The 25,898-nt window shown below is 38.3% G+C and overlaps 1 protein-coding gene across 2 annotated transcripts in view; it reads right to left on the bottom strand.

Annotated features, from left to right (window-relative positions):
• Positions 1 to 432: 432 nt before the first annotated feature.
• The window catches only part of GNAI1 (G protein subunit alpha i1), a 229,938-nt gene continuing 204,472 nt past the window's right edge, over positions 433 to 25,898 (bottom strand). For both annotated transcript variants that reach the window (XM_027539788.1, XM_027539787.1), the window contains 5 exons: positions 24,164 to 24,321; positions 20,656 to 20,784; positions 12,980 to 13,109; positions 11,786 to 11,939; positions 433 to 2,546 (listed from right to left, as the gene is read on the bottom strand). In XM_027539788.1, the coding sequence (XP_027395589.1) occupies positions 2,356 to 2,546; positions 11,786 to 11,939; positions 12,980 to 13,109; positions 20,656 to 20,784; positions 24,164 to 24,321 (762 nt within the window). In that variant the 3' untranslated portion in view covers positions 433 to 2,355. The remainder of the gene's footprint in view (positions 2,547 to 11,785; positions 11,940 to 12,979; positions 13,110 to 20,655; positions 20,785 to 24,163; positions 24,322 to 25,898) is intronic.

The raw sequence follows: 25,898 nt of genomic DNA, 5'->3' as shown, positions 1-25,898 counted from the left end.
TTAATTGGAAGTTAAACAAAGACCTGAATTCAGTAGATGGTAGTGGGAATGGGAAAGAGAAATAAAACAAAAACCACATGTAAGGCACTGGGAAGGAGACCTGTGTGCAAACAGTGGCTTATCAGAGATGGAGATGAGGGCTAAGAAGAGTTCCCAATGGCTGACAAATTCCCCACTGAGGGATTACGTGAATGGCGGTTCAGTGGCCAAGACAGGGTGAGAAGTGGTTGACGGGGAAGATGATGATGAATTTGGTTTGGGCGTGCGGAGTTGGAGCAGGAAATTCCAAATGTGGCACCACATCTTGTGAGAAAATTTAGGGCAGGGAAAACTCAAGCTTCGGGAATAGATGAAATTGCAAACACAAAAGTAAAGAAGAAATGAACTACAGACTGATAAATGCGAATACAAAAACGTGTATTAGCCAAGAGGTTTGTAAAATTTTAAAAATCCGAATTTATTAGATTTTTATTAGTAACACAATTACACAGAGTAAAGTTCAGGAATTCATCAATGGTGGTCACCAATATGTGCTTCTTTGTGGCTTTTTAAGCTGTTATTTCTCATGATTCAAATTGATTCACAGGACAGTTGAATTTCATACATAGCTTCATAAGATGAATACAACAGGTCTTCTATCCATAAAATTAATGAAAACATTTCTTTCATGAAAGGCACATAAAGAATCTAAACTAACACATTTATTTAAAGAATTCTGATAACTTTGAACTTCTTTACATTACAAAAAAGAAAAATCCCCCAAATGAAACAGATGTAAATGTAGTTTCTGGTTACATACACACACACAAACACACACACACTGCAACAAATAGACCTCAACAAAATGATAACACACAACTAAATTTAGAAACTACTTACCCACAAAGTTTATTGAAACACTACATAATGTTTTTAAGATGAGTAAAAAAAGAGAAATAAGGTATGGAATGCTGTTCACTTTGCTGAAAACAAGGTCATAGAGAGATACTGTGAATAATTAAAACAAAAGTGACTATCAAAATTTTAATATCTAGCAAAAATGTAATACTTACTTGAGAATACATACAATTGCTGACTTAATTAAATACGATTACTCATTTTCCTAAGTGTAATTGCCCATTTCATTCTCAGAGATAATAGCACAGTTTAAAGAAATAATACAAACTCAAGCAAGTGGAGGAAATTTGAATAATCTCAGGGAAAAAAGTAATTTTAATATAGTGTGATAATTAAATTTGAAACTAGTTACTTACATATGTGAATTTAAAGGCTGCATTTTATCGGTAGCAGAATCTTCGAGGTCTTTCCTGTTACCTTCCGAACAAAGAGCTGTCATTATGGTACGTACAAGGGATTTCCCAAAGGAAATACACAAATGAATGTCTCAAAATTCATTATGCTAACTTATTTTTTACCCACAAAAATGCTCTTGCACCCACCTAAACTTACTTATAAATAAAAATGTAGTTATTTGAAGTGTATAAAAATTAACTTGGCATCACCTTTAAGGCAATGCATGAATACCATCCAAATATTAAAATTCAAAGTGAAAACAAACCAACTGAATAAAAATTAAGTGTTTATAAGTCTATATGTATATCCTCAGAAACCTGCATTTTACAGTTTTTAAACCAAATCTAATGTAGAATCAGATTAGCATGCACCCTTAAAAGAAAAACTGAAATGCATACAGTGTTTAACTGATCCAAAGGCAGGTATAGTCATCTTCTTCAAGAACATTTCAATAAAACACATAAATTTAAAGAACAAATCATGTTATTAAAATAGTCTGTGCAATGTTTGTACAAATAACATTTATGATTACAAGTATACTACATATAATCAAGACAAGAGCTGCAATGTGTCCTAATATTAATCATTGTACTTAAAAATTTACAGGACAGAAACATAAATAAAGCTGTTTAGAACTGGCAAACATGACAATAGTCTGTCATTCAGTACAAAGTACTTAATATTTCTGTTATTTCCAAAGCCACCACGCTAAAATTATAAGTTGCCGCTTACTGAATGTCTAAAAGTAATGTGGAAAACTAAAGTCATAAATACATGTATACATACATTTGCATATTTACATGTATGTAGAAGTCATCCGTACACTAGAGCCCAGCTTTAACACTGCCCTTAGTTTCACACTGCAGGACCACCTCTCACACTTACGAAAGGTCCTTCCATTACTTTCAGTTAAAAAAAAAACAAATAGAACAGCTTTGGTCAGGTCCCAGATGCACTCGCCATATACTACATTCTGTGTTGCTGCAAGACTCTAGTCTAGAGAGATCCACATGTAAGTACTCATTTGGTTTGAAAATGCATTTTACCATTTGCCGCCAACACTCAGAAGAGACCACAGTCTTTTAGGTTATTTTTTATGATGACGTCTGTTACGGCATCAAAGACGAACTGCACGTTCTTGGTGTCCGTGGCGCACGTGAAGTGGGTGTATATTTCCTTTGTGTCCTTTCTCTTATTGAGGTCTTCAAACTGACACTGAATGTACGCAGCTGCCTCTTCATATGTGTTTGAGCCTGAGAAGGGAAATGGAAAGAAATGTAAGGTGAAGTTAAAAGGGGTATACTGCTAAGCAACATGGACCTTAAAATACAGAAATAGGTTTCATATGTATAAAATATGTAGATTCCATCATAATTGTCTTTATGCCATTTGAGAATAAGATAAACTTTAAGTGAAAAATACCCAATGTTAATCACCCTTTAATGACTGTAAGTTACCCTTAAAGAAAAAAAAAAAACATGGTATTCCATGTTCCCCATGATCTTTGTTCCTGCCTCAAACTCCAAGTGTCAGAGCCTCTTTTTGCTTTTACCCCTTACACTCTACATCCTAACATGGAAACAACTTACACAAATAACGGATGTGGCTTGCTATAACACTTCTAGCCTATAGTGGCTGATCAGGAAATGCTGACTGAGTACTGACTGGTATATTTTTATTCAAAGTGTTGTGTTAGTTCCTCAGTCTTGTCTGACTCCTTGCAACTTCATGGACTGTAGCCTGCCAGGCTCCTCTCTGTTCATGGAATTCTCCAGGCAAAAATACTGGAGTGGGTTGCCATTTCCTTCTCCAGGGGATTTTTCCCATCCCAGGGACTGAACCCAGGCCTCCCACATTGCAGGTGGATTCTTTACTGTCTGAGCCACAAAGGAAGCCATTTTTATTCAACTTCCTATATATATTCATTAACTAGCATTTATCTCTCAGTTTTTTATTCAAAAACTGTACAGTGCTCTACAATGTGGTATATGGCTATGAGGTTACAAAAAGTGAATGACAGAATGACTGCTACTTTCATCAGATGACTGAAGACTATCACCTCCACTGGCTTTGTTCATACTGATGCTTCCTAAGGCCCACATGACTTCACATTCCAGGCTGTCTGGCTCTAGGTCAGTGATCACACCACTGTGATTATCTGGGTCGTGACAATCTTTTTTGTATACTTCTTCTGTGTACTTTTGCCACCCTTCTTAGTATCTTCTGCTTCTGTTAGGTCCACACCACTTCTGTCCTTTATAGAAATGAGCGCACTGCGCTACAGAAACGGCTGTGCGGCGCTGGAGTGGCGAGAGGCCATGAGGAGATATCCCACGTCCAAGGTCAGAAAAACCCCAGTAAGATGGTAGGCGCTGGAGCGGCTGTGAGGAGATACCCCATATCCAAGGGCAAAGTAGAAGACCCAGCAACAAGTAGAGGGAGCAAATTTGTGTTTAGAATTAAATCCCATTCCCACCAGAGATGCTAAGAGGGCTCAAACTTTGTGGACACCAGGACCCAGGGACCCCACAGACTGAGACAGAACTGTGTTTGAGCATCTCCTGTGGAGGTACGGGTCAGCAGTGGACTGCCACAGGGACAGGGGCTCTGGGAACAGCAGACTTGGGTATGGCATAAGCCCTCTTGGAGGAGGTCACCATTAACCCCACCATAGAGCTGCCAGAACTTACACAGGACTGGGAAACAGACTCTTGGAGGGCACAAACAGAACCTTGTGCACCAGGACCCAGGAGAAAGGAGCAGTGACTCCACAAGAGAGTGTGGGCAGACCCAGAATTGCCTTTGAGTGTCCAGGAGTCTCCAGAGGAAGCATGGGTTGGTGGTGGCCTGCTGCAGGGTTGGGGGCACTGAGTGCAGCTGTGCATGCATGGGACCTTTTGAAGGGGGTCACCGTTAGCTTCATTATCTCCACCAAGTTCGGCCCCAGGTAAATAGCAGGGAGGGAACACAGCACCAGGCATCAATAGAAAATTGGATTAAAGATTTACTGAGCGTGGCCCCGCCCATCAGAACAAGACCCAGTTTCCCCCTCAGTCAGTCTCTCCCATCATGAAGTTTCCATAAGCCTCTTATCCTTCTCCATCAGAGGACAGACAGACTGAAAATCACAATCACAGAAAATTAACCACTCTAATCACATAGACCAGAGCCTTGTCTAACTCAGTGAAACTATGAGCCATGCCCTGTAGGGCCACCCAAGACGGACAAGTCATGGTGGAGAAATCTGACAGAATGTGGTCCACTGGAGAAGGGAATGGCAAACCACTTCAGTTTTCTTGCGTTGAGAACCTCATGAACAGTATGAAAAGGCAAAAAGATAGGACACTGAAAGATTAACTCCCCAGGTCAGTAGGTGCCCAGTATGCTACTGGAGATCAGGGAAGAAATAACTCCAGAAAGAATGAAGACAATGGAGCCAAAGCAAAAACCCAGTTGTGGGTTTGCCTGGTGATGTAAGCAAGATTAATGCTGTAAAGAGCAATACTGCATAGGAACGTGGAATGTCAGGTCCATGAATCAAGGCAAATTGGAAGTGGTCAAACAGGAGAGGGCAAGACTGAATGTCAACATTTTAGGAATAAGTGAACTAAAATGGACTGGAATGGGTGAATTTAACTCAGATGACCATTATATCTACTACTGTGGGCAAGAAACCCTTAGAAGAAATGGAGTAGCCATCATAGTTAACAGAAGAGTCCGAAATGCAGTACTTGGATGCAATCTCTAAAACGACAGAATGATCTCTGTTCGTTTCCAAGGCAAACCATTCAATATCACAGTAATCCAATATGCCCCAACCAGTAATGCTGAAGAAGTTGAACAGTTTTATGAAGATCTACAAGACCTTTTAGAGCTAACACCCAAAAAAGATGTCCTTTTCATTACAGGGGACTGGAATGCAAAAGTAGGAAGTCAAGAAACACCTGGAGTAACAGACAATTTGGGCCTTGGAGTACGGAATGAAGCAGGGCAAAGGCTAATAGAGTTCTGCCAAGAGAATGCATTGGTCTAGCAAACACCCTCTTCCAACACAAAAGAAGACTCTACCATAGACATCACCAGATGGGCAACACCGAAATTCGACTGATTATATTCTTTGCAGCCAAAGATGGAGAAGCTCTATACAGTCAGCAAAAACAAGACCAGGAGCTAACTGTGGTTCAGATCATGAACTCCTTATTGCCAAATTCAGACTAAAATTGAAGAAAGTAGGGAAAACCACTAGACCATTCAAGTATGACCTAAATCAAATCCCTTACAATTATACAGTGAAAGTGAGAGATAGATTTAAAGGACTAGATCTGATAGAGTGCCTGATGAACTATGGACGGAGGTTCGTGACATTGTACAGGAGACAGAGATCAAAACCACCCCCAAGAAAAAGAAATGCAAAAAAGCAAAATGGCTGTCTGAGGAGGCCTTACAAACAGCTGTGAAAAGAAGAGAACTGAAAAGCAAAGGAGAAAAGGAAAAATATACTCATTTGAATGCAGAGTTCCAAAGAACAGCAAGGAGAGATAAGAAAGCCCTCCTCAGTGATCAGTGCAAAGAAATAGAGGAAAACAATAGAATGGGAAAGACTAGAGATCTCTTCAAGAAAATTAGAGATACCAACGGACTATTTCATGCAAAGATGGGCTCAATAAAGGACATTTTGAATGTTAACCCCTAAGCAGATAAATAGTTTGCAAATATTTTCTCCCATTCCTTTGGCTACAGTTTTATTTTGTTGATGATATCCTTGACCATGCAGAAGCTTTTTAGTTTGATGTAGTCCCATTTGTCTATTTTTGCTTTTGGTGTCAAACCTAAAAATTTACAGTCAAGACGGATTTCCAGCTTAGTGCCTATGTTTTCTTCTAGGAGTTCTCTCATTTCTTACACTCAAATCTTTATTTGGGTTTATTTTTGTGTATGGTGGAGACAGCAGTCCAGTTTCATTTTAGCATGTGGCTGTCCAGTTTTCCTAACATTTATTAACGAGACTGCTCTTTCCCCATTGTGTATTCTTGAGTCCTCTGTCATAAATTACTTGATCATGTACGCATGGTTTACTTCTGGGCTCTCTATTCTGTTCCTCAGTTCTGTTTCTATGCCAACACCACACTCGTTTTGATTACTCTAGCTGTTGGAAACCAGGGAGCACGGTGCTTCCACCTTTGTTGTTCCTTTTAAAGACTGCTTTAGTTTTTGGACTCTCTTATGACTTAAAATTGTTAGGATTATTTATTCTTTCTGTGAAAACTGCAATTAGAATTTTGATATGGATTACACTCTTTTAGACAACTGTAGGTAGCATGGACCGTTCTAACAGTATTCTTCTAATCGGGTGTGGAATACCAGACCACCTGACCTGCCTCTTGAGAAATCTGTATGCAGGTCAGGAAGCAACAGTTAAAACTGCACATGGAACAACAGACTGGTTCCAAATAGGAAAAGGAGTACGTCAAGGCTGTATATTGTCACTCTGCTTATTTAACTTATACACAGAGTACATCATGAGAAACGCTGGGCTGGAAGAAGCACAAACTGGAATCAAGATTGCCGGGAGAAATATCAATAACCTCATATATGCAGATGACACCATCCTTATGGCAGAAAGTGAAGAAAAACTAAAGAGCCTCTTGATGAAAGTGAAAGAGGAGAGTGAAAAAGTGGGCTTAAAGCTCAACATTCAGAAAACAAAGATTATGGCATCTGGTCCCGTTACTTCATGGCAAAGAGATGGGAGAAACAGTGGAAACAGTGGCTGACTTTATTTTATTGGGCTCCAAAATCACTGCAGATAGTGACTGCAGCCATGAAATTAAAAGATGCTTACTCCTCGGAAGGAAAGTTATGACCAACCTAGACAGCATGGTAAACAGCAGAGACATTACTTTGTCAACAAAGGTCCATCTAGTCAAGGCTATGGTTTTTCCAGTAGTCATGTATGGATGTGAGAGTTGGATTGTAAAGAAAGCTCAGCACTGAAGTACTGATGCTTTTGAACTATGGTGTTGGATAAGACTCTTGAGAGTCCCTTGGACTGCAAGGAGATCCAACCAGTCCATCCTAAAGGAGATCAGTCCTAAGTGTTCATTGGAAAGAACAATGTGAAGAGCTGACTCATTGGAAAAGACCCTGATGCTGGGAGAGACTGAAGGCAGGAGGAGAAGGGGACGACAGAGGATGAGATGGTTGGATGGCATCACTGACTCAATGGAGGTGAGTCTGAGCAGACTCCAGGAGTTGGTGATGGACAGGGAGGCCTTGTGTGCTGTGGTCCATGGGGTCACGAAGAGTCGGACATGACTGAGTGACTGAACTGAATTTTCTTGTGACATATTTGCCTGGTTTAGGTAACAGGTAATGCTGGCCTGGTAAAACGAGTGATGGAAGAGTTAGAGAAGAATTACTGGCAGTGTTTCTCAGAGTGTTTTGCAGAATTCACCAGTAAGGCCATCTGGTTATGAACTTTTGTTGACTGGAAGGTTTTTGATTGAACTCTTTAGTAATCAGTCTATTCAGATTTTCTATTTCTTAATGATTCAAACTTGGTTGATTGTTTCTAGGAAATTTTCTCCAGGTTGTCAAAATAAGTTTACATTTTATCTCATCAATAGCAGAGAGCCATATACTCTACAAATTAAGTTTTAGTTTATTAAATCATAATAAGGTTGGTACACTGAAATATAAAGGAATAAATAATGTCCTGTTGACTCACAGAAGCTAATGCAACCTCTAAATTCAAAATATATTTTGAGAAAACAGCTTGCCCTGTGTGCATTCCTCAATCTGCTATATATATTCCAGGTAACTAGTTACATTACTTAATCCCCAGAACTACAAGATACATGAATGAACTAGTAAGTACTGCATTAAACCTGATTTTAAGTTTTGGCAAAGAATGACTGAGGGCAGGGGTGGTGGAAGATGACATTAGTTTCTAACATAATAGAACTGTCTTGACTAAAGGTTTATTACAGATGATATAGCCTGGCTCAAGACTGGAGAATGGGAGGCTGGTGATATAATTCAAAGGGAGATAAAGGTGATTTGAAAAGAAAAAAAATAGCGTGAGTTCAATTTGAGTCTCAGGTGCTAAAAAACACAGATATGCTCAGCAAGCAGTTGGAAATGCAAGCCTGAGTCTCTACAGAGAAATAAGAGTTGACAACAGAATGTATCATGCTGAGAATAAATATGCCTATGAAAGAATAGAATGCTGGAAGATTATAAGACTGCAGACAATTTGGTGAAATGCCACCATACAGATAAAAAGAAGAGAAGACAGGAGCAGAGAGAGGTAGGAGATAAACCAAGTGAGGAGTTTGCAGGCTACATTTCTTCTATAGCAAACAGTATAGAACAGGAATTAAGAATTGAAGGTGCATCAGAGAATCTGAATCAGGTGAATCAAGAATTCTATAATACTCTTTGCTAAAAGAATCTTAGATCAGTGATTATTACTAACTTTAAAAAATGTATACCTGGCCTGGCAAAAAAAAAAAAAAAAGAGAGCTAACAAGTATGCTCTTGGTGGCTCTAAAATCTCTGCAGGTATGTAATATTTGAGGAGTGATTTGGGTTCTCTGGGACTTTCCCTGGTGGCTAAGACAGTAAAGAATCTGCTTGTGATGCAGAAGACCTGGTTCAACCTCTGGGTCAGGAAGATCCCCTGGAGAACGGACTGGCTCTCCACTCCAGTATTCTCGTCTGGAGAATCCCATGGACAGAGAAGCCTGGTGGGCTATAGTCCATGGGATCACAAAAGAGACACAGCTGAGTGACTAACACTTACTTTTTTACTTGGGTCCTCTGACATTAACACAAAAGGGCTACTTTACAATGTTGTTGTTTAGTCCATAGTCCTGTCTGACTCCCCCAACCCCACGGACTGTATTCTGCCAGGCTCCTCTGTCCATGGGATTTCCCCGGTGAGAATACTGGAGTGGCTTGCCACTTTCTTCTCCAGGTGATCTTCCCAACCCAGGGATCAAACCCACATCTCCTGGATTTGCAGGCAGATTCTTTACTGCTGAGCCAGCAGGGAAGCCTTTATTTCACTTTAGAAAATGAATAGACCTTAAAGATAAAGTAAAGGCAAAACTGAATTGCCTTGATTCTAGATATCTTCAATCTTGGAATCAGAACTATTAATAATTCTATCCCCAATAAAGCACTAAAAATATCTGAGTAAGGTGACTTAGGATACTAAGACTTTCAAAAATTAAACTAAAAACAAGTTAATTCTGTGAAATTAGTTTGAACTGAAGTATAACTCTGTGGGCTTCCCTTGTGGCTTAGCTGGTAAAGAATCCACCTGCAAGGTGGGAATCCTGGGGTTTGATCCCTGGGTTGGGAAGATTCCCTGCAGAAGGGAAAGGCTACCCTGCCTCTTGAGAAATCCGTATGCAGGTCAGGAAGCAACAGTTAGAACTGGACATGGAACACCAGACTGGTTCCAAATAGGAAAAGGAGTACGTCAAGTCTGTATATTGTCACCCTGCTTATTTAACCTGTATGCAGAGTACATCATGAGAAAGGCTGGGCTGGAAGAAGCACAAGCTGGAATCAAGATTGCCGGGAGAAATATCAATAACTTCAGATATGCAGATGACACCACCCTTATGGCAGAAAGTGAAGAGGAACTAAAGAGCCTCTTGATGAAAGTGAAAGAGGAGAGTGAAAAAGTTGGCTTTAAAGCTCAACATTCAGAAAACTAAGATCATAGCATCTGGTCCCATCACTTCATGGGAAATAGATGGGGAAATAGTGGCTGACTTTATTTTTTGGGGCTTCAAAATCACTGCAGATGGTGACTGCAGCCATGAAATTAAAAGACGCTTACTCCTTGGAAGAAAAGTTATGACCAATCTAGACAGCATATTAAAAAGCAGGGACATTACTTTGGCAACAAAGGTCCATCTAGTCAAGGCTATGGTTTTTTCAGTGGTCATGTATGGATGTGAAAGTTGGACTCTAAAGAAAGCTGAGTGCTGAAGAATTGATGCTTTTGAACTGTGGTGTTGGAGAAGACTTTTGAGAGTCCCCTAAACTGCAAGAAGATCCAACCAGTCCATCCTAAAGGAAATCAGTCCTGAATATGCATGGGAAGGACTGTTGTTGAAGCTGAAGCTCCCATACTTTGGCCACCTGATGCAAAGAACTGACTCATTTGAAAAGACCCTAATGGTGGTTGGATGCCTTCACCGACTCAATGGACATGAGTTTAAGTAAAATCCGGGAGTTGGTGATGGATAGGGAGACTTGGCATGCTGCAGTCCATGGGTGCAAAGAGTCGGACACGACTGAGCAACTGAACTGAACTGAACTGATAACTCTGTGATTTACAAAAAGGGCTGTAGTAAAGAGCAGTAGGGTCACACTGATTGAAGAAGCCTCTGTTTTGCCTCCAGTGCGAATATAATGAAATGTATTCTGACTGCTGATGTTCTGGATGCAGCGGGTGCAGTGGACTTGGGTCTGGACTGGGACTCTCTTGCTTCATTCCTCCCAGTGCTCTCACCTGTGTTAGTGGGATATAAAAGCATCCATAGCACACGGTTGTTTTAACACTGCCCATGGAAAGGAAGTAAATATTTGTATAATTTACTCAATACAAAACTAAAATTTTGTTTATAAGAAAAAAGTTCTTAAAATAATTAGGATGGAGCGAGGGTTATTTTTACGTCATGTTCGACTCTTTGCGGAGGGGACCTGGGGGGCGAGGGTGGGATATCTGTGTTCCTTGTGCCCACTTCCAGTAGGAGCCAGGGAAGTGTTCCAAAGAACTAAAGCAGTGTTTTTGCCTAACTTTTGATTTCACAGATGGAGTACTGAGACAGGGAAATTAACTGCCTCATTCAAGATCAAAGAGCAAATTATGGGAAAGCCAGGACTGCAACTCAGCTTTCCTTTTCTCAAAGCAGACCGTTTTCCACAGCAGTAAAACTGAAGTAGCTTTAAGGTCTCATTACCAAAGCCTGGGTTTCTTGTGAACCCTTCCCCCATTCCCCTGAGCAGTTAGCTACCTAGGACTCCTTTCTAATCTTTCCCCCTTACAATTACTTACTGTTCGTTTTCCTCTGTGGTCACATGCTGCACTGGTGGTGTTTTATCTGCTTCCTTAGGAGTACCTCTGTCTTAGAGATTAGTCAGTGAACAGAGACACATCTTATTTATTGTACATCACACAATAGCTAAGATCTGTTCACTGCATGAACAAATCAGGATCTTACGTTTACAAAGACTTGGGGTCACCACAGAAAATTATCTAACAGCTTTCCCAAAAAATGAATGTTATTTTTAATCCTCCACACCTCAAGGAGCTAGCCCAAGCAAGCTGGGCTTGAATGCAGTTTGCTAAGTAATTTTGCTTTTACAGGTTAAGAACTACTAAGCCAAGAGATTCAAATCAACAACTGAAATCTTGGCTTAGGGGAACTTTCACTTAAAAATGTATGAGTTGACAGAGAAAGTAAAATACCTGCATATTCTGGATAGCATATAGTGAGAGGGCTCTTCTTGATTTTTTCTTCAAAGAGATCCTTCTTGTTCAGAAAAAGTATAATAGATGTATCTGTAAACCATTTGTTGTTACATATGCTGTCGAATAACTTCATGCTTTCATGCATTCGGTTCTGTAATAGAAAACACAGCCAGTGTGTCATAAGGGCAAAGATTCTGAGAAATATTACTTTTAAAAAATAATGAGTGTCTGGGAAAAAAGTGTGGCAGTACAATAGAGCTTAGCCAGCTGAAAAATACATAACCTATCAGAAAAATACACCTGCCATTTAAGAACAAGCACACGTGATGATTTTAGGCGAGATGAATATCTGCATCACTGATCACCCTTCTGCGTCCATCCAGCACTTGCTGAGTGCCCGTGGTGTGTCACTCTACTGCAGGAGCTTGTGATCTATAAATGCCAAGAGCAGACATCTCAGAGGAGACCTCATCATTACAGAGTGAACTGAAGTTTCCATTAAAAGGTAAGTAGAGGTTTTTAAAGATTAATAAACTGAAAAAGCTGAAATACAATTAGACCAATACCCTATATAATAGTGTATGAGGGAAGGAAACCTCCAATTCCTGTTTCCTGCTCTTCTGGTATTTGTGGTTTCAAAAAGGGCACTGATATATTATAGAGCGCCAGAAGGACAGAAATGAATGTTGTATGTTACACCTACTGAATGGTAACTGTATATACCTTATCCTAAAAAAAAAGAAACTGACATTTATAGCTCTATTTAAAAATATTTCCCCTAGATTAATGGTACAGTGAAACACATGTGACAATTATATGACAGCAGCGAAGTACAATATAGCTCAGGGATTACTAAGCTGGCAGAAGTAGGATATATAAGCCTTGGACTATAATGGAGCTAACTTTATTTTTATTCAGTATGTAGATACCAGATCTCAGAAATGCCTAGTTAAGCATCTAGGGTTCAACTCTTTGTCTTCTCCTTTTTATGAGGATCCATCATAAAAAGTATGCTTCTTTGCATACTAAGAGGGAAATGTACTAAATAGAAAAGTTAAGAGAAAGTGCCTGAACTTTCACATTAATCAGGCATTAGCAAGAATTTCTCAAGACTTTTTCTTAGAAAAATTCTTGGCAACAACTCCAACTCTTCCTATTCCATGTTCAATCTTTAAAAGAGGTTCTACTTGCCATTTCTTCATCTTCAGCTAGAACCAGGTCATAGTCACTCAGCGCCACACAGAAGATGATGGCAGTCACTCCTTCGAAGCAATGAATCCATTTCTTCCGCTCAGATCTCTGTCCTCCCACATCAAACATTCTGTAAGAGGAGAAATGAGTTTGACATCACCCTGAATGCTCAGACACACCAAGGAGTTCTATTAAAAAAAATCAACAAAAAAGCTCCAAATCGCATGGAGAATGTGGGATGGAAGGTAAGGAGAAAAGGACTTTAAGGGAGAAAAAGTCTGCTAGAAGGGACGGTGTCTCACAATAAAACACAAAAAACCCAAAATAGCTTAAAAAAAAATACCCAAATTCATTAACATATGAGACCACATTAGAACAAGAACATTAAAACACACAAATGAAGGGGCTGAACTATGTGTAAACCGAGAAGTCACAGGGAACATCTAGAGAATGCAGAGAGAATAGAATATATTCAATTCACCAGTCACAGAACATTAGAGGCAGAGAACACGGTCCCCTCGTCCAACTACAAAATGTTTCTCTCTGAAGCAATATAGCAGGACTTAAATGTAAAGGAGAAAGCATTAGAGGTAAGAAAAGTGTCATATTTAAACAGGGGCAAACAGCCTGCCTAAGTCAAAAAATAAAACCAAGGTACAGAAAAAAAGAGAGATGAGATAAATGGGTGGCCTACTGAATAGTGTGAATACTAGGAGTGAAAAAACTACGTTTTTCCATGATATGCAATAGGAGACCATTCTAAGTTGCTGCACAAGGTGGTAACACAAACAATAGAAAGATGATGATGCTTTCTGCTTTCTCCTCTAAGAGCATAAGTTAAGCAAAAGTTGAAATTCACATAGATTGTTATGCAATCTAGAAATAGCCGCTTACATAATGGAAACACTATGCAAACTGGTCCACTTTAAAAGACTCCATTTATCTAGATACTGCACTAATTAAAATAGTCCCTATTTAATTCTCAGGCAAAACGAATTTTCCCAGTAGAGTAGCATTGGCCTATAAACCAAATCCAAGTGCATCAGATTTGTACTCAATATAAAAGTAACAATAGTAGTTAGTTTTATCATCATTTAAGTGGTATTCTATTAGTCTACCTAGTAAATTGTTCATTAAGTTTAAGTATGCTATATAACAAAATGATTCTACTACACACTAAATTAAAATGGGTAAGATGCAAAAAGGACAGCTGGGAATGAAGATCAAACAAAATAAAAGAAATTAAAATGATTACCCATCTGCTAAACTGCCAACGAACACAATTTGAAGACTACGTTACCAAAAAAATAATATATTTTAGCTAACTTCTCTGATCATAGGTCATATATCACTCCATGTAAAATAACAACTGAACCCTCCCTCTCCCACATTTTCCCTCTGTTGATGGTTGGTTTATCTATCAATTTGGCTAGGCTATCATATGCAGTCACTTAATCAAGCACTAATTTGGGTGCTGCTGTGAAGGTATTTTATTGTTATCGTTAGTACCTATAATCAGTTGATTTTCACTAAAGGAGTTTATCCTTGATAATGTGGGCAGACATCATCTATTGAGTTGAAAGGCCTTAAAGGCAAAAGCTGAAGTTTCTCAGAAGAAAAAAATTCTGCGTCAATACTGCAAAATGAATATCTACCTGAGCCTGCTGTCCTGCACTGCAAACCAACACCCCTGTCAGGTAAGCCAGGTCCTTGACAGCAAGGAGAGGTAAGAAAGCCTTCCTCAGCCATCAATGTAAAGAAACAGAGGAAAACAACAGAATAGGAAAGACTAGAGATGTCTTCAAGAAAATTAGAGATACCAAGGGAACATTTCATGCAAAGATGGGCTCAATAAAGGACAGAAATGGTAGGGACCTAACAGAAGCAGAAGATACTAAGAAGAGGTGGCAAGAATACACAGAAGAACTGTACAAAAAAGATCTTCATGACCCAAATAATCACGATGGTGTGATCACTCACCTAGAGCCAGACATCCTGGAAGGTGAAGTCAAGTGGGCCTTAGGAAGCATCACTACAAACAAAGCTGGTGGAGGTGATGGAATTCCAGTTGAGCTATTTCTACCCTGAAAGATGACGCTGTGAAAGTGATGCACTCAATATGCCAGCAAATATGGAAAAGTCAGCAGTGGCCACAGGACTGGAGAAGGTCAGTTTTCATTCCAATCCCAAAGAAAGGCAATGCTGAGGAATGCTCAAACTACCGCACAATTGCACTCATCTCACATGCTAGTAAAGTAATGCTTAAATTGTCCAAGCCAGGCTTCAGCAATACATGAACCGTGAACTTCCAGATGTGCAAGCTGGTTTTAGAAAAGGCAGAGGAACCAGAGACCAAATTGCCAACATCCGCTGGATCATCGAAAAAGCAAGAGAGTTCCAGAAAAACATCCTTTCCAGCTTTACTGACTATGCTAAAGCCTTTGACTGTGTGGATCACAATAAACTGAGGAAAATTCTGAAAGAGATAGGCATACCAGACCACCTGACCTGCCTCTTGAGAAACCTGTATGCAGGTCAGGAAGCAACAGTTAGAACAACATGGAACAACAGACTGGTTCCAAATAGGAAAAGGAGTACGTCAAGGCTGTATATTGTCACCCTGCTTATTTAACTTATATGCAGAGTACATCATGAGAAATGCTGGGCTGGAGGCAGCACAAGCTGGAATCAAGATTGCCAGGAGAAATATCAATAACCTCAGACGTGCAGATGACACCACCCTTATGGCAGAAAGTGAAGAGGAACTAAAGAGCCTCTTGATGAAAGTGAAAAAGGAGAGTGAAAAAGTTGGCTTAAAGCTCAACATTCAGAAAACTAAGATCATGGCATTCGGTCCCATCACTTCATGGCAGATAGATGGGGAAACAGTGGCTGACTTTATTTTTCTGGGCTCCAGAATCACTGCAGATGGTGACTGCAGCCATGAAATTAAAAGACACTTACTCCTTGGAAGGAATGTTATGACTAACCTAGACGACATATTAAAAAGCAGCGACATTACTTTGTCAACAAAGGTCCGTCTAGTCAAGGCTATGGTTTTTCCAGTAGTCATGTATGGATGTGAGAGTTGGACTATAAACAAAGCTGAGTGCCGCTAAGAATTGATGCTTTTGAACTGTGGTGTTGGAGAAGACTCTTGAGAGTCCCTTGGACTGCAAGGAGATCCAAACAGTCCATCCTAAAGGAGACCAGTCCTGGGTGTTCATTGGAAGGACTGATGTTGAAGCTAAAGCTCCAATCCTTTGGCCACCTGATGGGAAGAGCTGACTCACTGGAAAAGACCCTCATGCTGGGAAAGATTGAGGGTGGGAGGAGAAGGGAACAACAGACGATGAGATGGTTGGTTTGCATGATCGACTTGATGGACATGGTTTCGGGTGGACTCTGGGAGTTGGTGATGGACAGGGAGGCCTGGCATGCTGCGGTTCATGGGGTTGCAAAGAGTTGAACAGTTGAGCAGAACTGAACTGAACAGGTTGTTTCCTCCAAGAACCCTAAGTGACACATGTTTAGTACCCAGATTTGGGTAATGCAGTAAATCAAATACTCCTGTGGATGTGGCTTTGGATGTGGGTAGTAGAGAAAGGTTGGAAGAATTTTGAATAATTTGATAGAAAAAGTCCAAAATACCTTGAAATACGGTTGGTTAGAAATACAGATATTAAAAATGATTTTGATGAAAATTAGATTCTTTTTTGGCCTTCAGGAAGAGGATAATCCTGCTAACAAACTAATTTCTAACTTCAAGTGCTATCAGAGAATAAATTTCTGTTGTTTTATGCCCCAAATTTGTGGTAATTTGTTACAGAAGCTTTAGGGAGCTAGCTAGTATATGCCATCTTGCTTTTCTCATCATAGCAGTCACCACCCCCACAATACTAAATATGTATTTCATTTCCTCTCGTACCCCAACCCTACAATGATGTAAAGACAAAGACTTTGTTTTGGCCTCCACTGGACAAACAAATGTACTGCATAAGTACTTCTTGAATGAAATAATGGACTGTGTCTACAGAGCATTTTAAAACACTTTTAAGCAGTAATAGACTAGTTTTTACCAATGCTATTTTTCACAGAACTAGAGCTAAAAAAACCTAAAATTTATATGGAAACACAAAAAGACCCCAAATAGCCAAAGTAATCTTGAGAAATAAAAATGAGGCTGGAGGAGTCAGACTCCCTGACTTCAGACGATACTACAAAGCTTCAGTAATCAAAATACCATGATAGCATGATACTGGGACAAGAACAGAAATACAGATCAAGGGACTAGGTCAGAAAGCCCAGCAATAAACACACACCTACAGTCAGTTAATCTAAGACAAGGGAGGCAAGAAAATACAATGGAGAAAGTGGTGCTGGGAAAACTGGACAGCTACATGTAAAAAGAGTGAAATTAGAGCATTCTCTAATATCATATACAAAATTAACCTCAAAATGGATCAATAATAGACTAATTTTACCATGTTAAAGATACAGACCTTCCAGTTATGTTCTGGGAATGTTAAATATAAAAGAGCTTTAAGTTGATAAGTAGTATGAATACAGAAACAATCTCTTCAATTTAACTTATGAATGAATGAGGGTCATTCATTATTGATCATAAGTGACTCTATGGACTATATAGCCTGTCAGGCTTCTCTGTCCATGGGATTCTCCAGGCAAGAATACTGAAGTGGGTAGACATTCCGTTCCTCGGAGGATCTTCCCAACCCAGGGATCAAACCTGGATTCCCTGCATTGCAGGTGGATTCTTTACCATCTGAGCCACCAGTGAAGCCTAGCATAAACAAAGAACCTTTAAGCCAGTGCTTCTCAAACGTTATGTGTGATGTTGATGGTGCTGATTTGCAGACTGGACTTTGAGAATCACTGGCCTAACTCGAGCAAAAATGACTAAGAACTAATACAATGAAGGATCAGACTGTACACAGAGCATTATTCATTGTTTCATATGTATATTAAAATTATCTTCAAATTCTGAATTTCTATTTAACCCAAAACAAAAAATGATTATAATATGTTCTCCTTCATATGAAGAGACTGTTGACTAGTATTAAACAGGGAGTGAAATTGAGCTTTCTTAGATTTCTTTCTTTAGAGGAGCAGGGGGAGGGAGGGAAGAGGGAAGGGAATGTACTGAAGATCCTGAACTGTGCTGACTTACTCTCAAGACTGTTACCTGCTGTCACTGTGACCAAGACTGGGGCAATGCTAATTGACTATACATGAATACTACCCCATAAATGACTTTCCACCCCAAAACCAACTGCACATTTACATTACTAAAGAAAAGGAACAGAAACATTACAATCATAAAGTATCCCTTCTATTGGAAAATTCGATTTTCAACAAAAATATAACAAAATACCAATAAGACTGTTGATTCTTTAAAGCAAAATAATCCTCATAGACACTGTCCATAAATGCCTGGTCACAGAGGTGATAGTATATATTCCTAAATTATAATGCTTTGTTGCCTCATTCTAAATTTGGTAATTCCCATACCACAAAACAAGTGAAACTAAAATTTTATATCAGCAGTTAAAAACCTGGACAATGAATTTATACCACACAACACACAAAATAATAAAACACACTCAGGAGTTTCCAGTAGAATTGTTCTAAGCACATTTTTGTCTTCATTTTTCTGAGACTCTCAAATATATAAAAAGCATACTTGGAACCATATGTTAGCAATGATAGTAATTTAACAATTCAAATCCAAAATAAGACAAAGTTTATTTGAGGTTCCTGACAGACCTATGTTTAAGTCAGCAAGTGAAAACAGTAACTGAAAACATCCTGTGAAACTTTACGTCACCCAAGAAGACTAAACAGAGCAAGGAAAGTGGACTTCCTGGAAGGATCATGATAACAGACAACCTACCTGATGCTGAAATGACCACTTCGGGAAATCTAGGCTGGCAGTGATGAGTATGGTCTGGAAGTAAATGTTTATAGTGCATCGATCCAAGAACGTGACTGAATTTGACACAGATTGCCTGAAGCACCAAACAACTCGTGTAATATTTACCTTTGCCATTTCCCATCATTTACAGAGCTGAGGCCTCTATGTTTTCCTTTCACAGATAATAACCCATTTTATGTATAAACCTCTGACACTGGGCAAGATTGGAACAATCTACTAAGAATCTTAAACACGTTTGCCTTTACCTAGCAAGGGCAAGTCCAGAATCCTTATTTGGTAACCTAAACCCCATGTACTTTTTCCTCAAATTTCATGGTTAGAATAAAGTGATGATCTGAACATACTTTAAGATTGCTACCAAATATGATCGTAAAGCAAGATTAAAAAAATTTTTTTTTTAAATCAGAATTTAAGGTGAACTAGGATTTAAAAAAAAAAAACGCAATAAACCTTACAAGTCAAGCACTGAATTTCCTTACATTTAAAATCATTTCATAATTTTTAAATAAATCCAGCAGTAGTAATCAAGTAAGGCAAATCAGATGATTTAAAATAATGCTATTTTAATATTCCTGAGTTTGGTTATGTAATATTCTACAGAATAGTAAGCAAACTAAAAGAAGGCAAATGATTTCAGTACATAAAAGATAATACCAGCAGGGAGAGGAGGAAAAAATTACAAGCAAATACAAAACAGTACCATATTATAGTACCAAAAGTTACATGCTCAGATAAACTCATTATGATCTGTATCTCTGTTTAAGAAAGCAAGGCAGTGTTTGTTTCTGAGAGGGAAGCTGCCATGAAAAACTGAAATTAAATTTTAATTTCTTGGAAAACTCAATTACATGAATCCCTGAATGTGGGATAATGTAGTGATGAATGCTAGTAACAGATGTATTATATTTAAAATACTTATGGAGAGACTCAGGGGTATAGGTGCATATCTAGCTGTGCTCCCCACAATGTGTAATACTGAGCTTCTTTGAGGTGAGCTGACAAATATTTGTTTTTAATCTCTGACTAGAAACCTCTTTTTAAGATAGTTTCAGAAATTCTGATTTGTTATCATACTGTTTCAGAGCACTGGAATTAACTGGAGCAAAATTCAGCAGTTTTTCTCACATTTTATTTTTCTTTTTTCAATAAGTAACAATTTTCAATGTTTAACTGAAGTTCCCTGAAATTGGTTCATTATAAAATGAGCAAACAAGACAAAATGAACTTCAGGATCCCTTTCATTCTATAGGCTACCAATCAATGCTTCTCTGTTCAGACCTCAATAAGTTATAGTACACTGTAAGTTAAATGAACATTTTTAATCATGAAATAGTAGAAACGTAAGTGTGCGTAAAAATCTTGGTGAAAAATTTTAAAAAGGTAGCTTTTAAAAACATTTCCATAAATCAGCATATATTCTATCAGTAAAACCTAGAAATAGATGGCAACACTTTTCCAAAATATACATTATTAGAGCAGTAGTTTCTATTTAAAAATAAAAACCAAAATCTATTTTTATTTAAGCCACTGTGAAAAATACAGGCAAAAGAAATCTGAATGGTTACTTTTTCTTAAATAAAAATATCCCCCTTTGGATCTGAAAAACATTTTTTGTAATTTCCAACTCTAAAAAATTATAAACTTTTTTATACCTTTTCCCTTAAACATTTTATTCTGTATTATATATCTGAATTCATATATTATCTGCCTTGAAGCTACTCACTTAAAATGAAGATCTTTGAAAGTAAAATGGGTCTCAACAATTCCTGTGGTTTTCACTCGAGTTCTGAGAACATCTTGTTGAGTTGGAATATAATTTGGTTGTGCAATTCTGTCCAAATCATTCAAATAGCTGAAAAATAAGCAATATGCTAATAGTTAACATTATCAATAAAGATCATCTAAATCAAAGAGCAAAACATTTTGATGCATGAAGTACTACAGATTACTGCAAGTTTTTACATTTCTGTGTAATGATGTAGTTTGACCAATTTAAATCTGAATCTTACACAACTCTCTGAAATGAAAATGTTTATACTTCTCCAGCCACAAAATTCCATAAGCACCCAAACTCACTGCAAGCCACGAATTTGTCTCTAAAAACTCTTTATTACATTTTTTTGATGTACCACTGTGTTTATTTTCTAGACATTTCTTTTTTGTTGAGGAGTTATTGTAGAAAGCCTTCCTTTTGGCTGGCCAAAGGCTGAATTCAGTATTGTTCCTTTTCAACTCGCCTTAAGTTATACACAGAAAATCACTACACATGCTCCTGTACTCTACATTTTACTGGCTCTATGAATCAACATTCGTATTTTATTTCTGGTTTCAGCCACTCATTCAACTCTCTCTGCCAATAATGCAAAATATGTTGTGTTATAAAAATGTAGTGGTATCATACTATGCAATTCTTTTGTGTCCAATTATGCAGTAGAATCAATACTGTTACATATAGTGCAGGTACAGAAGGATTAAGGTGAACCTGAGTGGTTAAGAGGAGGGCTTATTGGAGAGTGAGGTGAGGAGTGTAACAGAAATCTGAAAGGTGCATGGATGAAGCGAATGTTATTCACATCAGAAAAAGCATAGTAAGGAGGTAGGAACAGTCACATCTTGTATCTTAGAACATAAGTCCACTAGTAGGCTATGCATAAATTCTAAGGTCACCTGAATGTGGGGAGCATGACTGCAGTGTTTTCTAATACTAGAGCGACACAGTTCAAGATAATTTAGCAAATACATCGGGGTTCATTACAGAAGCACCAACTTTTGCAACTTTAATTGATGTGTCCTCTCAAAGTGTTCTTTAGCCATTTAGAATGGGGTCTTACCCACAAAGGGAGCTCAGTAAGTATATGATTTGTGGAGATGGAATTGGAAAGCCATTCGCTGAATTAGTAATCAAAATGTTATAGACAAGTATACGTATGTGATGTTGATACTAGAATACACAGAGATGATAGTTTATCTGTATTTTAAAATAATGTATTACTGCATTGTTGATAATCTCCTACTATTTTATGTTTTTAGTTCCACATATATTAAAGCTCAATTTACTATAATAAAATCTGACTTAAAACAGGCCATGACAAGAGTTTACTAACTGTCCCTTTGAAATAATGAGCTGTTCTTATTTAAGATGTGTTCTGATTACTCATATTAACATTTATAGCATAAAACTGCTATAGTTCTATTAGCCTGTAAAAATAATGCACATTTATATTTCGACAAGACAAAAAAGAAAAATGGGCACTGTGAAAAACTCCGGTTGTTTTAAAAGATCACAAATTTTTCATAGATTGATGGTTAGATGGTCTTACTGGGCAGCTTGGCAGCACCTTCTATCTCCAGTCAAGAATTCAGAAATCAAGATGCCTTGTAACTACCAAGGAGAATAATGAGTTTCATGACTTCCTTCATTCTTGAAAAGTGGCTCCATTTTTGCCATCTTAAGATCGGAACTATTAGTAATGAAATAACAGAGAGCCAAAGTGACTCCAAGTACTGTGCACAGGACAAGGGGTCTGGGCAAATATACTTGGTGGGAAGTGGGACGTCCATCCAGGAGGATACGGGGAAATGAACTTTAATCTACTGTCCCTGACAAGCACCCCTTAATTATTCAAATAGCTCCTCTTGCTGGGCTCAGCTCAGAGCAACTTACTCACCATAAGTAATTTCCGCTTTGATCTTTCTGCAGGTTCTGGTGGTGCCAAAGCAAGTATTGTGGACCAAGAGCTGTATTTTGCAATAAGACAAATTTTTTCTAATTTTTTCCTCTAGCTTCTGGAGTTTGGTTTATTAATATAAGGGCATATTGTGTGATGACCATGTATCAGGTAATGGAGATAGAATACTGGACAAAAACAGACCTTACTGAGTTTACAGTTTAGTGGCAGAGATTTAAAAAAGAAAATCAAATAGTCCTCAATGTTAAGTATAAATAATATTACCTCAAAATACATGTAAATCTGTAAGTGCTAGGGAAAAAAAAAAAACAACAAACTCTCAGATCATGAGTACACAACACGAAGACAAAGGCCTACCCACTGAGTCAAAGAATATTTCCTTGTAAAAAGTAAGGACACCAGATGGAAAGATGAAGCTACATGTCAATAAGATGTTATACCCTTGTAATAATACATATGGCTTATATACTTGTAAAACACTAAAAATACATGTTAAAAAATATAGCGTTATAAAAATTATGACAGGTTATACAATATCTTGTATTACTTCTTCATTCACACTAAATCATTAACGTAATGCCGAGTACACTGACGTGCAACACATGACAATTCTATAATTAGGTTCTCAGCAGCCACACCCATTTGTTTTTCACTGTGGCAAAGTATACGTGTTTACCTAGACCTTCTAATACTTGGCAGTTTCTATTTAATCCTCACTTGTATCCCTGAGAGCCAAGAGCTCTGTCAAGAAAACTAACTTTGGAAAATAAAATAAGCGTAAGGCACTTGTTTCTACTCAGAGTATCATCTCTGACATTGCTGAGTATGTGTGCCAAATAATGGAAATAAATTCTTGATATTTTTTTCCCTATGCAGATTACCAAACAGAAAACTCCCTGACTAGGTTTTATCAAAACTTACTTTATAGACTTTCTGAGGCCACCACCTAGAAAACTGGGACAAATTATTCTTCTAAAAACTGCAGTTCGATATCTATTAATATAAACAATGTCTAATGCAACACAGCATATATACTTGACAACTGTCAAGTTTACAGATCCTTTATTTTCATCAGTAAGAATATCTTGATGTTATCATCGTACACCCCTTCAAACAGGGTGCCTGTGACTCAAGATGCCTGTCACTGGACAAGTGACTTCTCAGGCACGTTAGTAAATGAGGAGCACTCACATTAGTTACCCTCCCCTTTGGCTGGTCCAAACTAGAGGTCCACCCAAGTTAACAGTAAGCTTTGGGAAATCCCAAATACTTTCTTGGAAGTATACTGGAAACAGTTCCATGCTGCATGATTAGAGTTGCATAAGCATGAGTCCCATGAGACAATTTTTGAACACAAAAGGAATATGAGCCTTGCTACCTGCAAACACACACACACACAGACAGAAAAAGTATTCAAATATTGTCATCCTGAATACCTTGAGTTGTACAAGAATGTGTCAGCCAATTCTGCATTAAAACTGACTTGGAAGTATATTTGACTTGCAAGTAACTATTCATGATCATGAAGTTATGATTACTTACTATGCTGCAGAATCATTAAGCTGGTACTCTCGGGATCTGTTGAAGCAGGCTTGTACACCACTGTCTTTCCACAGTCTCTTTATAACTCCAGCAAGTTCTGCAGTCATAAAACCTTCCTCTGCAGCGCCAGCAAGCACAAAGAGTTGGCGGGCATCATCCTGAACATTCAAAGGCCATTTTTATTTAAAAAGTAAAAAGACACTACAGATAAAATACATTGTTGATTACAAAAGGTACAATCTTGAGTTTCCTTTATGCTGTCTACTGGTGTCATAACTTGGATTTCCCTAAAATACCACTTTAAAAATTGGCTTAATCAAAAAAGCACAATCTTAAGTCATGTGTCCATGTTTGGTGATATTAGTAACAGCTATCAGGGCACCAGAAAGCTGAAACAATGACGAGACAGCTCATGAGGGAATATATTAACCAACTACCCACTGATAGTCAGCTGTGCATGGAAGATGATCACTTGTGACCAAACAGAAGATTGTATTCTTTGCCTCCCATCACCAAAATGTTTTCTAATCTAAAAAAACACATTGACACCATTAGAAGTTATTTTCAGAATTGAATTGTCAGCTCTGTGATATACTTTGTAGAGGCATAATAAACTCAAATAAGGAAGAAGTCAATGTGGAATAAAGCAAGAATAGTTCCACAGAATAGTCTGAGGTTTCAGAATACCTTAAAGTGTGTATCCATTAACATCAGTGGGTCCAGAAGTGGGAATAGGTGTTTGCTAATCCAAGCACAGGAAACAAACACAGCTCTGAAGTAGAAATAACTCAGGATGCATATAAAAGATAGCATGCAAAAGTTTTTAAAAGGAGGAATACTGCACATAAAATTAAATCCTGCTTAAGTGTTGAGCCTACAATGCATGTGTGCTAAGTCACTTCAGTCATGTCCAATTCTGCGACACCATGGACCGTAGCCCACGAGGTTCCTCTGTCCATGAGATTCTCCAGGCAAGAATACTGGAGTGGGTGGCCATGCCGTCCTCCAGGGGATCTTCCCAACCCAAGGATCAAACCCCCATCTCTTATCTGTTCTACATTGACAGGCGGGTTCTCTACCCCTAGTGCCACCTGGGAAGCCCAGCGTCTACAACAGTTACAGTTATTCTGATCTATAGGTAATAAAACCCACTAAGTCAGTATTGTCCAAGAGATTTAAGCCACTGACGGAATTCTAAATTTTCTAACAGCACATTTTAAAAAGTGTAACCAAAAAAAAGTAAAATTCATTTCCATAATATTTTCTATCACCTGTATATAAAATATATTTCAACATTTAACCAATATAAACTTAGATATTTACTCTTTGAAACTTGGTATTTCTTTTATACAGACAGCACATCCCAATTCGGATCAGGCACATTTCACGTACTCAATAGCCACATACAGGTAGTAGCAACAGCGCTCTACCACACAACTCTAGTCTTCGGGTAATAACATGGTTAATACAAAATAAGGGAGATGTGAGGATACCATCGTCACACAGATTCTTGGGCTGGGATTTGCAGCTCATGTTAACTGGGTAGACCGTTCCTAACTTTTCTCTAGGGGCATCTTTCCAGCCTGGTGTAGTAGCTCTTTACAAAGTGATGGCACATCTCAGGATACGGTGTACAGAAGGGAAGCATTTGGTGACACAGGCTAGCAGCGGGTACCAGCTGACAATATAAATTCATTCTACTGCCAATTTGTGAAACATTTTCTTTTCAGATGGA

This window comes from Bos indicus x Bos taurus, chromosome 4, assembly GCF_003369695.1.
Source record: "Bos indicus x Bos taurus breed Angus x Brahman F1 hybrid chromosome 4, Bos_hybrid_MaternalHap_v2.0, whole genome shotgun sequence".
NCBI lineage: Eukaryota > Metazoa > Chordata > Mammalia > Artiodactyla > Bovidae > Bos > Bos indicus x Bos taurus.
Note: the sequence above shows the minus strand (reverse complement) of the source record. Positions and strands in the feature narration are given on the sequence as shown.